The sequence below is a fragment of the Amblyraja radiata genome, chromosome 6 (assembly GCF_010909765.2).
Source record: "Amblyraja radiata isolate CabotCenter1 chromosome 6, sAmbRad1.1.pri, whole genome shotgun sequence".
In the NCBI taxonomy this organism is placed as follows: Eukaryota; Metazoa; Chordata; class Chondrichthyes; order Rajiformes; family Rajidae; genus Amblyraja; species Amblyraja radiata.
In genome coordinates this window covers 40,390,751-40,407,146 of record NC_045961.1, presented here as the reverse complement: position 1 = coordinate 40,407,146, position 16,396 = coordinate 40,390,751, and the positions used below count along the sequence as shown (strand labels likewise).

The 16,396-nt window shown below is 42.1% G+C and overlaps 1 protein-coding gene across 1 annotated transcript in view; it reads right to left on the bottom strand.

The window, feature by feature from the left end:
* The window catches only part of LOC116974708 (interleukin 18 receptor accessory protein), a gene marked incomplete at its 3' end in the record, with an annotated part of 34,807 nt that overhangs the window by 5,345 nt on the left and 13,066 nt on the right, over positions 1–16,396 (bottom strand). The window contains exons 5-8 of the mRNA XM_033023429.1: positions 10,340–10,485; positions 3,850–3,951; positions 2,713–2,862; positions 1,342–1,524 (exon numbers count right to left, since the gene is read on the bottom strand). Of these exons, the coding sequence (XP_032879320.1) occupies positions 1,342–1,524; positions 2,713–2,862; positions 3,850–3,951; positions 10,340–10,485 (581 nt within the window). The remainder of the gene's footprint in view (positions 1–1,341; positions 1,525–2,712; positions 2,863–3,849; positions 3,952–10,339; positions 10,486–16,396) is intronic.

The following is a 16,396-nucleotide window of genomic DNA, read 5'->3' as shown; positions in this document are numbered from 1 at the left end:
GCAAATGCCTAATCGATTTATTACCTCTGGAGTTGAGGGAATGGGAAAGTCAGTCTTTAGGTGGGGAGGCATATACTTGATTTAACAATGGAGCTTGTGTGTTTTGGATTCTGCAAGAGGGACAGAATTGTTAAAGTCCAATAAAGATCTGAGCTACGATTCTGCAACTGAGATAAGGAATCAGGATCATTGTTATAAAAACAAGAGGAGTTGATCTTGAATGTTGGACTTATAGACTCTGAACCAAACAGGCAAAGATAGAAACAAGAAACTGCAAATGCTAGTCCATACAAAAAGACTCAAAGTGCTGGAGTAACTCAGCAGGTCAGGTAGTATCTCTGGAGAACTTGGACAAATTATGTTTTGGGGTCCCGGACATTTTCTCCAGGGGTGCTGCCTGACCTGCATAGTTACTCCTGCACCAACATGTTCAAATATCTTTCTTTTACATGCCTTAGGGTTAGACCCTCTCCTCTTGGAAATGTTCCATATATTTTTTATTCTTCAACACACAGTGTGGTGATAAATCCTGGATGGGGAGAAATAATTTTTCTCTGAGATTTCAGAAGTTGCTATACCTGAAACACATGAATTGCAGCTATTTAAGCTGTGGGATTTGAAGAAATCTTAAATTAAAGGGATGGCAATGATTTGTTCTTTTGTGGAGGAGGATAAGTAATGTTAAAAGTGAGGAAAGCAGGAGGCAAGGATGAACCATTTGTCTACTAAGGTTTACCTGGTAAGGGGGCATTGCTGAAGCAATCTTCAAATGCAGTGCTAAGTAGATATAGTTACAGTAATTAAATAAACATTGTGGCTCAAAAGGCCTATTCCTGCACTGTACTATGTTTTGTGAGCTTCAGTGGAAATAGTTGCTTATGGCCACTGCCACGACCATTTCAGGCTGGTGTTAGGATCCTGACTAGAATAGGGGCAGCATATTGGCGCAGCGGTAGATTTCCTGCCTTACAGTGCCAGACACCCGGGTTCAATCCTGACCACAGGTGCTGTCAGTACAGTTTGTATATGCTGTCTGTACACTCCCTGTGACTGCATGGATTTTGCTACGGTTTCCTCCCACATTCCAAAGACGTATAGGTTTGTTAGTTAATTGACTTACAAACGAAAATTGTAAATTGTCAAAATGAGGTTAAAATGACACCAAACAAATTGTATAATTGTATGTGTAGGATAGTGCTAGTGTACAGGGTGATCACTGGTCAGTGTGGATCCGGTGGGCCGAAGGGCCTGTTTCCATGAGGTATCTCTAAACTAATCTAAAAGTGGAATTTCTTGACCATGTTGCATTAAAACTACTCAAAAATGACCAAGAGCACTTACCTCCTCCAGGCAGGATATCTCGCTCAAACAGACACAGCTTGTAACCATGCTGCTTCTCTAACATGCTAGGAAGCAGTTCCAGGGCAAACCTCTCCTCTGTAATAAAATAGCCATCACTCTTAACATCATCTCCTGATGAACACGAACTCGCATACGAAACAAAGGCGTCAAATTCTTTCCCATCTTGTCAAAAGAAATGAGTGATGGAGGCAAGAGAAAAATGCTAAATTAGTTTCGGACCATTTTGAACGGCAGATTACAAACAGGAAAAAATATATTGTACATTCCTTCATAAAGACACAGGGTAATTCAACGGCTCAGCATTTCTGGAGAATATGGATAGGTGATGTTTTGGGTCAGGGCCCTTCTTTAGTCTGACCCTAAACATCACCTATCCTTATTCTCTAGAGATGCTGAGAAGGGTCCCGTCGCAAAACATCACCTATCCATGCTCTCTACAGATGCAGCCTGGTCTGCTGCGTTACTCCCGCACCATGTGTCTTTTTTTTGTAAACCAGAATTCCTTGTTTCAACTTTATACATTTCTATAAAATTCATGTAAAGGTTATACTTTTAAATTTACACATATTATGAATGAAATTACATATGGAAAGTAACGCAAATCTGATGGTAACACATCACGTCTATCGAATTCTCAGTTCACCACACAGCCACTGTGTATTGTGTTTACAGGCATGTTATGCTGCTACAAGTAAGAATTTCATTATTTCATTGTTGGTACGTATGGCAATTAAACACTCTTGACTTAACTCTCTTGACTCAACTCCTCCCCAGATTCCACCACCAGGAACAATTTACAGTGGCAAATTCACCTACAAATCTGCACGTCTTTGGGATGCAGGAGGAAACCAGTATCACTGGGGAAACAATCATGGAGAGAACCTGCAAACTCCACATAAAACTCCAACACCAGAGCTGCTGGAACTGTGAAGTATCAGCTCCACCAAGTTAAGTCAAGGTATGCCAAGTCAAGTTTATTGTCATATGCAGAAGTTACAGGAGGTACAGGTACAATGAAAATCTTGCTGCACAACTGTGCCATATTCCATGTATATGGCATAAGTTTAAATAAAACATAACAGTGCTGGAATTTGAAAATACTTTTAAATTATAATCAGGATCTTTGAAAATAGAGACACAAGAGGCTGCTATTGGAAATTTGAGCAAAAAGCAAAGAGGAATATAATGGGTCAGTCAGGCAGCACCCTTCTTCAGACTGATGAAATATAGACTTAAAATACAGATATAAAAATATAATATGCTTTACAATTTAAGCCCATAACTGTAAACATGATAACGCCCAAATGGAGTTGAATTCCATCATACTTAAGAACCTGGAATTGATCTCACCTCCAATAGTTTCATCCTTTGAGTAATAATGTCGGTAAAGGAGAACAATTTCAATCCAAAATTTATATATTCCAACGCATCCAGAAACAATCGACATGAATATTAATGATGTAGATATAGTTATCACTTTTATTTGAAAGATGGTAGACACTGAAATTGTAAAATCAGATTGCAGGAATGTCAATATTTTATTGCATGCAAGGATTGAGTTTCCTTAATTTTTTTTTTAACATTATTTCATATGAAGGTCACATCATTGTTTTCAAGGAGACACAAGGAACTGCAGATGCTGGAATCTTGAGCAAAACAGAAAGTTACTCTGGAGTAACTCAACGGGTCAGGCAGCTTCTGTGGAGGAAATGGATAGGTGACATTTCAGTTTGGGATCCTTCTTCAACCTGACCTGAAACATTGCCTATCCATTTCCTCCATCATTGTTTCCCACCTCACTGAAACAGAAATTATGGAATATTCTTCACCATGAGAAATTTAATAATGACAATAGTTCAAAAACTACCCAAAAGCTCCAAATCCCTAGCACAGCTTACAATTTACTCCTCTTTGATTTAGTTCTGTTCTGTTCTTAGTTCAGTTTAGTTTACTTCAGATTACTTCAGATCAGTTTACTGTCATGTGGACCAAGGTGCAATGAAAAGCTGTTTTGCTGTGAGCTATCAAGTCAGAGGAAAGATTATACATGATTACAATCAAGCGGTCCACAGTGTACAGATTCAGGATAGAGAATAACATTTAGTGCAAGATAAAGTCCAGTAAAATCCGATTAAAGATAGTCCGATGGTCTCCAATAAGGTAGATGGTATGTCAGGAATACTCTCACTAGGCACTATTGCATTGAGACTCTACATCCAAATCTCAGTCTGCTGCTGTCTCACATCATTTTCCAGAAACCGCGTGAGATCAAGGTTAAAATCCTACAGGCCTTGACCTTCCGCAGCCAACTCTTACTTCCCCTTTCTCAATTAGTATTTAATCCAAGAGTCTTGAAGTGCAGAAATATGCATTTAACTCCCACGAATTCAGCCAATGCTTTAGTCTCAGGGCAAGATAAATAATGTGTAAACAAGTGTTAGGGGATGTTAGACAAGGGACATGTGGATAGCAGCCCTTAATACTTACGTGATCCAGTTTTCAATAGAAAACCTGTTAATAAGGTAATATCCGTTGACACTTTACGGACTTTCAAACCAGCCATTGAGTGGGATTTCTGATTTTGCACTCCTGTTTGCCAGTTCAAAACATCATTAAGCTCAAGTGGTAGAGATGCATCATTGCAAGAGATCTCCTCTGACTTTGGTTTGTCGCCCATAATTGATTTCAGGCCCTGCCACAATTGCTTGGCATCCACTAGAATAAACTGGAATCTAGTTTGTTTTGGAAATCTCTCTTGGCATTCCTGATAGCCCGGTTGGGATCACACTTCATAAGTTCATAAGTTATATGAGCAGAATTGGGCCATTCAGCCCATCAAGTCTACTCCACCATTCAATCATGGCTGATGTATCTTTCTTTCTCAACCCCATTCTCCTGCCTTCTCCCCATAATCCATGAAACACTTACCAATCAAGAATCTCTCAATCTCTAACTTGAAACTATCTATTGACTTGGCCTCTCTAGCCGTCCTTGACAATGAATTCCACAGATTCACCATCCTCTGACTAAAGAAATTCCCCCTCATCTCCTTTCTAAAGGTCCGTCCTTTTATTCTGAGACTACGGTCTTGATTCCTAAACTCTCCCACTAGTGGAAACACACAGTCTTCTTGTACAGTGTGTGATTATCAATACATATGATATTAGACTATTTATAAGATATCTTGACAGAGGCCCGAGACCGTTGGAGACAGTGGAGGAGGGTCAGGGCGGTGACTACTTAAATCAGGCACGGGGCTTGTTTTCACAGAGGCCCGAGACCGTTGGAGACAGTGGAGGAGGGTCAGGGCGGTGACTACTTAAATCGGGCACGGGGCTTGTTTTCAGAGAGGCCCGAGACCGTTGGAGACAGTTGAGGAGGGTCAGGGCGGTGACTACTTAAATCGGGCACGGGGCTTGTTTTCACAGAGGCCCGAGACCGTTGGAGACAGTGGAGGAGGGTCAGGGCTTATCAAAGTCTGTAACGTCCCACACTCCATAGGGAGGGTTCTAGTGGAAGCCGCTGATTGGTGGAAGCAGACTAGAGGAAGCAGCTGATTGGGTGCAACCTCAGGTTAGCATTTCTGCTTTCTGGTTAAAGGTACAGTGCTTTAGTAAAGGTACAGTGAGCTAAAGGCACATTGGGCTAAAGGTACAGTGGGCTAAAGGTACAGTGGGCTAAAGGTACAGTGGGCTAAAGGTACAGTGGGCTAAAGGCACATTGGGCTAAAGGTACAGTGGGCTAAAGGTACAGTGGGCTAAAGGTACAGTGGGCTAAAGGTACAGTGGGCTAAAGGTACAGTGGGCTAAAGGTACAGTGGGCTAAAGGTACAGTGGGCTAAAGGTACAGTGGGCTAAAGGTACAGTGGGCTAAAGGTACAGTGGGCTAAAGGTGCAGTGCATTAGTAAAGGTACAGTGAGCTAAGGGTACAGTGCATTAGTAAAGGTACAGTGGGCTAAAGGTACAGTGCTTTTTGTTTATATAATAAAGGTACAGTTTAAAGGGCAAGAGGGAGCAGCTGTTTGTGTCAAATACCTGCTGATTTCTCCCAGCAGTTTCTATTGTATTATACTGGTATCGGATCCAGGGTAAGGCGAGAGAATGACAGTCAGAGCAGTGTACTGTTCTGGATGTCAGATGTGGGAGGTCATGGTGTCGGATGGCCCTCCAGACGTACACATCTGCACCAGGTGCAGAGAGATGGGGCTCCTAAGGGACCGTATTAGGTTCCTGGAGCAGCAGCTCGATGACCTCTGTCTGGTCAGGGAGAGTGACGAGGTCATAGAGGGGAGTTATAGGGAGGTGGTCACTCCAAAACCACGGGAGAGAGACATGTGGGTCACGCTAAGAAAGGGCAAGGGGCAGAGGCAGGAACGAGGGAGTACTCCAATGTCGGTACACCTTGCAAATAAGTACTCCTGTTTGAGTACGGATGAGGATGACAGCCTACCCGGGGGTAGCAACAGCGGACGGGCCTCCAGCACAGAGACCGGCCCTGTTGCTCCGAAAGGTAGGGAAAAAAAGAAGAGGGCAATAGTAATTGGGGACTCTATTGTTAGGGGGTCGGATAGGCGTTTCTGTGGACGCAGTCGGGAGACCAGGATGGTGGTCTGCCTCCCTGGTGCCAAGGTCTCGGACGTGTCTCAATGCATCCAAGATATCCTGAAATCAGAGGGAGAGGAGCCTGAGGTCGTGGTACATATTGGTACAAATGACATAGGTAAAAAAAGTGAAGAGGTCCTGAAGGGAGGATTTAGGGTGTTGGGAGGAGAGTTAAGGAAAAGGACCAAAATGGTAACAATCTCATGATTACTGCCTGTACCACGCGACAGTGAGAGTAGGAATGGAGCGAGGTGGAGGATAAAAGCGTGGCTGAAAGACTGGTGCAGAGGGCAGGGATTCAAGTTTCTGGATCATTGGGACTTCTTTTGGGGAAGGTGGGACCTGTACAGAAAGGATGGGTTGCACTTGAACCCGAGGGGGACCAACATCCTGGCGGGGAAATTTGCAAAGGTCACTGGGGAGACTTTAAACTAGAATGGTTGGGGCGAGGGACTCAAATAGAGAAAGCTAGTAGACAGAATGGGAGGCAGGAAGCAGAAAAGGGAAGCACTCAGGACACAAGAGGAGAAAGAAAAAAAAGGAAATAAACAGAGAAGAAGAGACGGGGGGTTTCTTAAATGTGCATATTTTAATGCTAGGAGCATTGTAAGAAAGGTGGATGAGCTTAGAGTCTGGATAGACACCTGGAAGTATGATGTTGTGGCGATCAGTGAAACATGGTTGCAGGAGGGCTGTGATTGGAAACTAAATATTCCAGGATTTTGTTGCTTCAGGTGTGATAGAATTGGAGGGGCAAGAGGTGGTGGTGTTGCATTGCTAGTCAGGGAAGATATTACAGCAGTGCTTTGGCAGGATAGATTGGAGGGCTCATCTAGGGAGGCTATTTGGGTGGAACTGAGAAGTGGGAAAGGTGTAGCAACACTTATAGGGGTGTATTATAGACCGCCAAATGGGGAACGAGAATTGGAAGAGCAAATATGTAAGGAGATAGCAGATATTAGTAGTAAGCACAAGGTAGTGATTGTGGGAGATTTCAACTTTCCACACATAGACTGGGAAACACATTCTGTAAATGGGCTGGATGGTTTGGAGTTTGTAAAATGTGTGCAGGATAGTTTTTTGCAGCAATACATAGAGGTACCTACTAGAGGAGGGGCAGTGCTGGACCTCCTGTTAGGAAATGAGACGGGACAGGTGGCAGAGGTATGCGTTGGGGAGCACTTCGGGTCCAGTGATCACAATACCATTAGTTTCAATATAATTATGGAGAAGGTCAGAACTGGACCTAGGGTTGAGATTTTTGATTGGAGAAAGGCTAACTTTGATGAGATGCGAGATGATTTAAAAGTAGTGAACTGGGACATTTTGTTTTATGGGAAAGATGTAGAAGAGAAATGGTGGACATTTAAAGGGGAAATTTTAAGAGTACAGAATCTTTATGTTCCTGTTCGGTTGAAAGGAAACAGTAAAAATTGGAAAAAGCCCTGGTTTTCAAGGGAAATTGGACATCTTGTTCGGAAAAAGAGGGAGATCTACAATAATTATAGGCAGCATGAAGTAAATGAGGTGCTTGTGGAGTATAAGGAATGTAATAAGAATCTTAAGAAAGAAATTAGAAAAGCTAAAAGAAGATATGAGGTTGCTTTGGCAAGTAAGGTGAAAGTAAATCCAAAGGGTTTCTACAGCTATATTAATAGCAAAAGGATAGCGAGGGATAAAATTGGTCCATTGGAGAAACAGAGTGGGCAGCTATCTGCAGAGCCAAAAGAGATGGGGGAGATATTGAACAATTTCTTTTCTTCAGTATTCACCAAGGAGAAGGATATTGAATTATGTGAGGTAAGGGAAACGAGTAGAGTAGTTATGGATACTATGAGTTTCAAAGTAAAAGAAGTACTGACACTTTTGAAAAATATAAAAGTGGATAAATCTCCAGGTCCTGACAGGATATTCCCTAGGACATTGAGGGAAGTTAGTGTAGAAATAGCCGGGGCTATGACAAAAATATTTCAAATGTCATTAGAAACGGGAATAGTCCCCGAGGATTGGCGTACTGCGCATGTTGTTCCATTGTTTAAAAAGGGTTCTAAGAGTAAACCTAGCAATTATAGACCTGTTAGTTTGACTTCAGTGGTGGGCAAATTAATGGAAAAGATATTTAGAGGTAATATATATAAGCATCTGGATAAACAGGGTCTGATTAGGAACAGTCAACATGGATTTGTGCCTGGAAGGTCATGTTTGACTAATCTTCTTGAATTTTTTGAAGAGGTTACTAGGGAAATTGACGAGGGTAAAGCAGTGGATGTTGTCTATATGGACTTTAGCAAGGCCTTTGACAAGGTTCCTCATGGAAGGTTGGTTAAGAAGGTTAAACTGTTGGGTATAAATGCAGGAATAGCAAGATGGATTCAGCAGTGGCTGAATGGGAGAAGCCAGAGGGTAATGGTGGATGGCTGTTTGTCGGGTTGGAGGCAGGTGACTAGTGGGGTGCCTCAGGGATCTGTGTTGGGTCCTTTGTTGTTTGTCATGTACATCAATGATCTGGATGAAGGGGTGGTAAATTGGATTAGTAAGTATGCAGATGATACCAAGATAGGGGGTGTTGTGGGTAATGAAGAGGATTTCCAAAGTCTACAGAGTGATTTAGGCCATTTGGAAAAATGGGCTGAAAGATGGCAGATGGAGTTTAATGCTGATAAATGTGAGGTGTTACACCTTGGCAGGACAAATCAAAATAGGACGTACATGATAAATGGTAGGGAATTGAAGAATACAGTTGAACAGAGGGATCTGGGAATAACCGTGCATAGTTCCTTGAAGGTGGAATCTCATATAGATAGGGTGGTAAAGAAAGCTTTTGGTATGCTAGCCTTTATAAATCAGAGCATTGAGTATAGAAGCTGGGATGTAATGTTAAAATTGTACAAGGAATTGGTGAGACCAAATCTGGAGTATGGTGTACAATTTTGGTCGCCCAATTATAGGAAGGATGTCAACAAAATAGAGAGAGTACAGAGGAGATTTACTAGAATGTTGCCTGGGTTTCAACAACTAAGTTACAGAGATAGGTTGAATAAGTTAGGTCTTTATTCTCTGGAGCGCAGAAGGTTAAGGGGGGACTTGATAGAGGTCTTTAAAATGATGAGAGGGATAGACAGAGTTGATGTGATCAAGCTTTTCCCTTTGAGAATAGGGAAGATTCAAACAAGAGGACATGACTTCAGAATTAAGGGACAGAAGTTTAGGGGTAACATGAGGGGGAACTTCTTTACTCAGAGAGTGGTAGCGGTGTGGAATGAGCTTCCAGTGGAAGTGGTGGCGGCAGGTTCGTTGGTATCATTTAAGAATAAATTGGATAGGCATATGGATGAGAAGGGAGTGGAGGGTTATGGTATGAGTGCAGGCAGGTGGGACTAAGGGGGAAAAAATTGTTCGGCACGGACTTGTAGGGCCGAGATGGCCTGTTTCCGTGCTGTAATTGTTATATGGTTATATGGTTATATCTTAGATGCCCCTTTAATCATGCATATGTTACACTTTATTTAAGGCTTCTTATAATCTTTGAAAAGTTCAAAGAAGAAAACAAAAGGGCTCCCTATCTCTGAAGATTCTTTCATGTGATAGGTATCTTAGCTGACCTTGAATGCTTCACAGTTTCCTCATCCTCTTTGAGCAGTCATCTACAACAATGGCACCGAAAGAATGGCAAGATTCTGCCTCAAAGATCACTAGATAATCAAGGGAATATTTTCTCCAGATCAAAATCACGTGTACATAATGTGTACATGAGTACTAAATACAGTGTACTAAATCATGAGAGGAATAGGTTGGGTAAACGCACAGTCTCGCCCAGACTAGTAAAGCCGAGAACCAGAGGACAAGGTTTGAGGTGGGGGAGGGGGGTTGGGGGGGGGGGGGGGGGAGGGGTAATAGTTTCACACAGATGGTGGTGGGTATATGGAACGAGCTGCCGGAGGGGGTAGTTGAGGCAGGTAGTATCGCAATGTTTAAGGAACATTTGGGCAGGTACATGGGTAGGACAGGTTTAGAGGGATATGGGCCAAACGCAGGCAGGTGAAACTAGTGTAGATGGGACATGTTGGCTGGTGTAGGCAAGTTAGGTCAAAGGGCCTGTTTCCACGCTGTTTGACTATATTTCTATCAGCAAGAGATGGTATCACTTTGCAGTTGGCCATAACTATAGGACCATTGTAAAAATGAGGAATGTCTGAAAAAGGGTCCTAATGCAAAAGGTTGCCTATCCATCGGTCTGAAGAAGGGTCCAAACCCAAAATGTCACTTATTCATGTTCTCCAGGAATGCTGCCTGACCCATTGTTACTCCAGCACTTTGGGCCTTTTTTTAAACTGTTGGATCATTGTGGAGCATTCTCTAGCTATTGGCCACTTACCTTTCTCTTTGAGCCTAATCACACCAGATGAATTTCCCTGGGAATTCTGTGAGAAGCAGGTGAAGTTGGTGTTAAAGTCTTCTTTGGTAACTTTTTTTAGGTTTGCTTCCCGAATGAATGTAAATCCTTCAGCTGTCTTTGTTAAGCTAAACAAGATACATACAAATTAGTTTAATTTAGTGAAACATTATGAGTAGAGCCAGGATGATTAGGCGCTAAAAATCTCTGAATTAGGCAGGCAAAAAGGCATAATAAAATTACCACAAGGCATAAAAAGGCATTTATTTCCACCACCAAAATATGGTTAAAAATGATAATTATAAAGGTATACTACATTAAATGACCAAAGTTGCAGGGTTGCACATAACTACCAGCATTTTTTCAAGTTATCCGGTGTTAAACTATGCCGTCTGTCAGACAGAATATGCTACATTTGTGAAAAACGTCTTTCTACCCCAGCTGAGATCACTGGTGCAAAGACTGGACCCTTTCCCACGCACCCTTCTCCAGTCACCACTTAACACCCACTTACAGCCGGGTTTCGCCCCGGGGGCGTAAATTTTCTTGTAATTTACGTTAAAACGGCAAAAAAGGCTGATTCACTCAATCGTGAAAAAGGCAGTATCTTCCTGAAATCATCAAAAAAAGGCATGAAAAGGCACATGACATTTATGGCAAAATCCTGGCTCTGGTTATGAGCAATGATATTCATAAAATAACAAAGACAATAAAATAACAAATAACAAAGACAATGCTCAGAAACGTTTTTGAAGTTCATTTTATTACACTGACATATCAGTTTCACAAAGCATAGTTTCATCATGATAAATCATCTCCTTGCCATTTTATTACATTGACAATCAGTCAGTGTAATAAAATGGCAAGGAGATGATATATAATGTTGAAACTGTACTTTGTGAAACTGCTACAATGTTAGCTTAATAATTATCTTAACCGACCCATTATTTTAAGGAACTAACGTCCTTGCTAAAACTCCAGGCACAAGAACTCCATATGATTGTATGAGAATACTCATTCCTAATACGAGTCAGCATAATTAAATTTAGGCGCAAAGCACTGAAGTAACTGAATGGGCCAGGCAGCATCTCTGGAGAAAATGGATAGGTGACGTTTTAGGTCGGGGTGTGGTGGAGTGAAGGAAAGGAAGCTGGAAGAGAGCAAGGGCAGGGCAAAGCCTGGCAAGTAGTTAGTGGAAACAGGCGAGGGACGTAAGGGGTTGTTATGCAGATGGTTGGACAAAGGCAGAGGTGAAAAGACAGAAGGTGTGAGGGGATAAAAGGATTGAAGTGTTGCTAATTGTGAAGCTAGAGGAAGGAATGTAGGTGGAATGAGAAGGAGAGGGGAGGAAAGACGAGTGGGTTTGGTCATTACCTAAAAAAGAGGGAAAAGAAGGGGATGGGTGGTAGTTACTCCAGTACTTTATTTGTAAACCTGCATCTGCACTTTCTTGTTTCTACAATTACATTTAGTTTAGCTCAGTTTAGTTTAGTTTAGTTTAGAGCTAAAGCAAGGAAACAGGTTCTTCAGCCCACCAGGTCCTTGCTGACCATCGATCACCCATTCACACTAGTTCTATGTTATCCCACCATCTCATCCGCTCCCTGCTCATTGGAGTTAATTACCTACAGAGTTTTTACAGAGGTTAATTAACCTACACGGCTTTCATATGTTGAAGAGAACCGGAGCACTGGAGGAGTCCCATGGGGTCACAGGGAGAACATCCAAACACCACATAGAAAGTACCCGAGGTCAGGATCAAACCCAGGTCTTTGGCGCTGTGAGGATGCAGCTCTATCAGCTGCATCACTGAAATTACCGATGAACTTTAAATAGATATTCTATTCTCAGTGAGTAAGGAGTTGCAAAGACCATTGATCCCCAGAATGCATGGGAACAGAATGATCACCAGGACAGGTTATATTCAAAATCACCTGGAGTTAACGTGTACTGTAGATGAGTTTTATGTTAAAATTGATGGGCAGCTTGCAAGGGAACTGTGGACATTGAGTCTGAAGAAGGGTCTTGACCTAAAATGTCACCATTCCTTCTCTCCAGAGATGCTGCCTGTCCCGCCTAGTTACTCCTGCATTTTGGTCTCCTGGACAAATGCAAATGGTTTTGGCACATTGCACTCCGAATCAAGATTGGGACAAAGTATATTCAAGTTGAATGTACATTTACACATGGATTAAAAGGCAGCACAGTAGCACATCTGGTAAAGTTGCTGCCTCACAGCGCCTGAGATCCAGGTTTGATCCTGACCTCGGGTATGTGTGGAGTTTGCATGTCTCCCTGTGAAGGTGTGGGTTTTCTTCAGGTGTTCTGGTTTCCTCCCACATCCCAAAGATCTGCAGGTTTGTAGGTTAATTGGCCTCTGTGAATTACCCCTAGTGTGTAGGGGGTGTGCAGAACTAGTGTGCGAATGGGTGATCAATGGCCGGCGTGGACTCGGTGGGCCGAAGAGCCTGTCTCCATGCTGTGAAGTCATGATATTTTATTTTGGAAACCCTTGATAATATCTTAAAACATTGTATATTGTATTATTTGAGAAGTTTGTACTTATTCTATTCTAACATGTGTTCAGTATTTAGTAAAGAGGATTGAGCTGCTCAGTGAACCTTGACTAACTTAACCTCACTGCACAGGTTAAGGCTGAACCCAGAGAATACAGTATGTATAAACGACACCTACCTATGTCATGGAAACAGTGCAAAGAACTTAATGAGAAATAGTAACAATAAATTTGGTCATGATTGGAAAATCTTACAGATAAACATGACAGAAATAGCACAACAGAAACTGTTACAGAAGATTTTTATGACCTTTAGACTGTACAAACAACTTTGTAGATATTTAAATGTCAATGAATTTTAATTTTAAAACACAGAAATATATTTTCAGAGCACTAATTCAAAATTGACGATCTCTATTTTCTTTAGATAGATAGAGCACTAGGGGCTAGTGGAATCAAGGGATATGGGGAGAAGGCAGGCACGGGTTATTGATTGGGGACGACCAGCCATGATCACATTGAATGGCAGTGCTGGCTCGAAGGGCCGAGTGGCCTCCTCCTGCACCTATTTTCTATGTTTCTATGTTAACATCTTTATCACCAGAAATGTACCAGATCTTGTGTGACCCTGCAATGACTTAATTATCCGATTCACCTTGGCCAGTTTCACTTTAACAATATCAGTGTTCTCTGGTTGCTATTTTTAGGAGCTCACCTTTTGGCATGAGCTTGGGATTGGGGGAAATGGTAGTCTAGCTGAGAGAAATATTAGAATTTTTCATAAAAACTGCAGACGCTGGAACTCTAACATAGAAATAGAGAAAATGGTGAAAATACTCAGCAGGCCAGACCACGTCTGTGGGAAGAGAAGCAGAGTTAACATTTCTGGTCAGAAGAACCATATTCGACCTGATACATTGACCTTGTTTCATTTCTCACGGCCAGACCGGCTGAGTATTTTAATTTTTTTTGTTTTCATTTTCGAGAAATATTTACCTTTGCAACAACTTTAAAGCACTTGCAGCAGGTGTAGGGGGCACAGTAATTATTTTGTCCCTAACAAGAATTTGGTTTACCACGAGGACCAGTCCACACCTCATGCTGCCTCGGCAAGGCCAACAGCATAATCTTGGATGACTTGCAGCCCGGCCACTCCCTCTACTTCTGCCCTCTCCCATCGGGCAAAAGGTATAGAAGTGTAAAAACGCACAGGTCCAGATTCAGGGACAGTTTCTTCACTGCTGTTATCGGGCAACTGAATCATCCTACCGCAACTAGAAAACAGTCCTGAGCTACTATCTACCTCATTGGAGACCCTCAGACCATCTTTGATCAGACTTTACTAGAGTTTACCTTGTACTAAGCGATATTCATGTTATTCTCTTTATCATGTATCTGTACACTGTGCATGGCTCTATTGTAATCCTGCATTGTGTTTCCGCTGACTGGTTAGCACACAACAAACGCTTTTCACTGTACCTCGGTACACGTGACAATAAACTAAACTCAACTCAACCTCTACTTATTTATACTAAGCTTCAGATTAAAAGACTCTTTAAATAATTGATATTAATGATTATCTTGTCAAGGAGAATGTAGTTTTTGCCTCGCAGAAGACTGCTAAGGCCTGACAATGTGCCCCAGAAATCACTGGAATATGAACTTCCCCGGTGAAAGTACTATTATGTCATCCACTTTAAAACTAAAGGGTTTACAAATTTCCCCCACCATCAGCAACAAAGTAAAAGTATTTAGCAAGCTTCAAGTAGGAAAAGACCCCAAAATGAATATTACTTTTATTCCCGCACTTACAAAGTGACAGGGAGCACAGTTACCATAAGGACAAGAGGAAAACGGCTTTAGGATTTGACAACAAGCAATGTCCTTTGACATCGCCGCATAACAAATGCAGATGGGGGATAGGAAAAAAATAGAACAAAGACCAGTACACCCCAGGAAACGGCCCTTTGACCCACAAGGTTTGTGCCGAAAATGTTGCCAAGTTGAACCAATCTCATCTGCCTGCGCATGATTCTTATTCCTCTATACTGTGCACTTCTACGTGCCTTTCTAAAAAGCCTCTTAAACGCCACTATCGTATCTGCCTCCACCACCACCCCTGGCAATGCGTCCCAGGCCCCCATCACTCTCTGTGTAAAAAAGTGCCCAGCACATCTCCATTAAACATTTCCTCCTCAATTCATAGCTATGCCCTCTAGTGTTGGACATTGTCACTACTAGTTTACCAATTCCCTTATAAACGAAGAATTATGTATTTTATCATTTAATAAGTATTCTGATTCTTAAAATCAAATGCAATCAAGGCCATTTCTGGGAGGGACATTGCTATTCAAGAAGTTCAAAAAGTGATCTTTCCTCACAAATCACTCCTGGATGTCTGCTGTGAATTTGATGTCAGATATGCCCCAAATTATCTGTTACTCCGTGCAACATCTATCGGATCATTGCTAATTAAATTAATCCATATTGTTCCAAGGAATCTCAGCCTTTGGACTCTTCCAGGTTAACCAAGTTTTAATGATACTTATGAATGGCTGGTATCCTACTCTGAGGAAAGGTCTGGACCTAAAACTCCCCCTGTCCATTCCCAGAACAGATGCTGCCAGATATGCTGAGATTCTCAGGCACTTTTTTTCCCATCCAGGATGTTTACCAGAATGCTGCATGGAGTAGAGAGGTTCAGCTTTAGGAAGAGGTTAGATAAATCTGGATTACTTTCTCTGCAACGTCAGAGGTTGCTGGGAGACATAGAAACATAGAAACATAGAAAATAGGTGCAGGAGTAGGCCATTCGGCCCTTCGAGCCTGCACTGCCATTCAATATGATCATGGCTGATCATCCAACTCAGTATCCTGTACCTGCCTTCTCTCCATACCCTCTGATCCCTTTAGCCAGAAGGGCCACATCTAACTCCCTCTTAAATATATCCAATGAACTGGCCTCAACTACCTTCTGTGGCAGAGAATTCTACAGATTCACCACTCTCTGTGTAAAAAATGATTTTCTCATCTCGGTCCTAAAAGGCTTCCCCTTTATCCTTAAACTGTGACCCCTTGTTCTGGACTTCCCCAACATCGGGAATAATCTTCCTGCATCTAGCCTGTCCAACCCCTTGAGAATTTTGTAAGTTTCTATAAGATCCCCCCTCAATCTTCTAAATTCTAGCGAGTACAAGCCGAGTCTATCCAGTCCTTCTTCATATGAAAGTCCTGCCATCCCAGGAATCAGTCTGGTGAACCTTCTCTGTACTCCCTCTATAGCAAGATGTCTTTCCTCAGATTAGGAGACAAAAACTGTACGCAATACTCCAGGTGTGGTCTCACCAAGACCCTGTACAACTGCAGTAGAACCTCCCTGCTCTTATACTCAAATCCTATTGCTATGAATGCTAACATACCATTTGCTTTCTTCACTGCCTGCTGCACCTGCATTCCTACTTTCAATGACTGGTGTACTATGACACCCAGGTCTCGTTGCATCTCCCCTTTTCCTAATCGGCCTT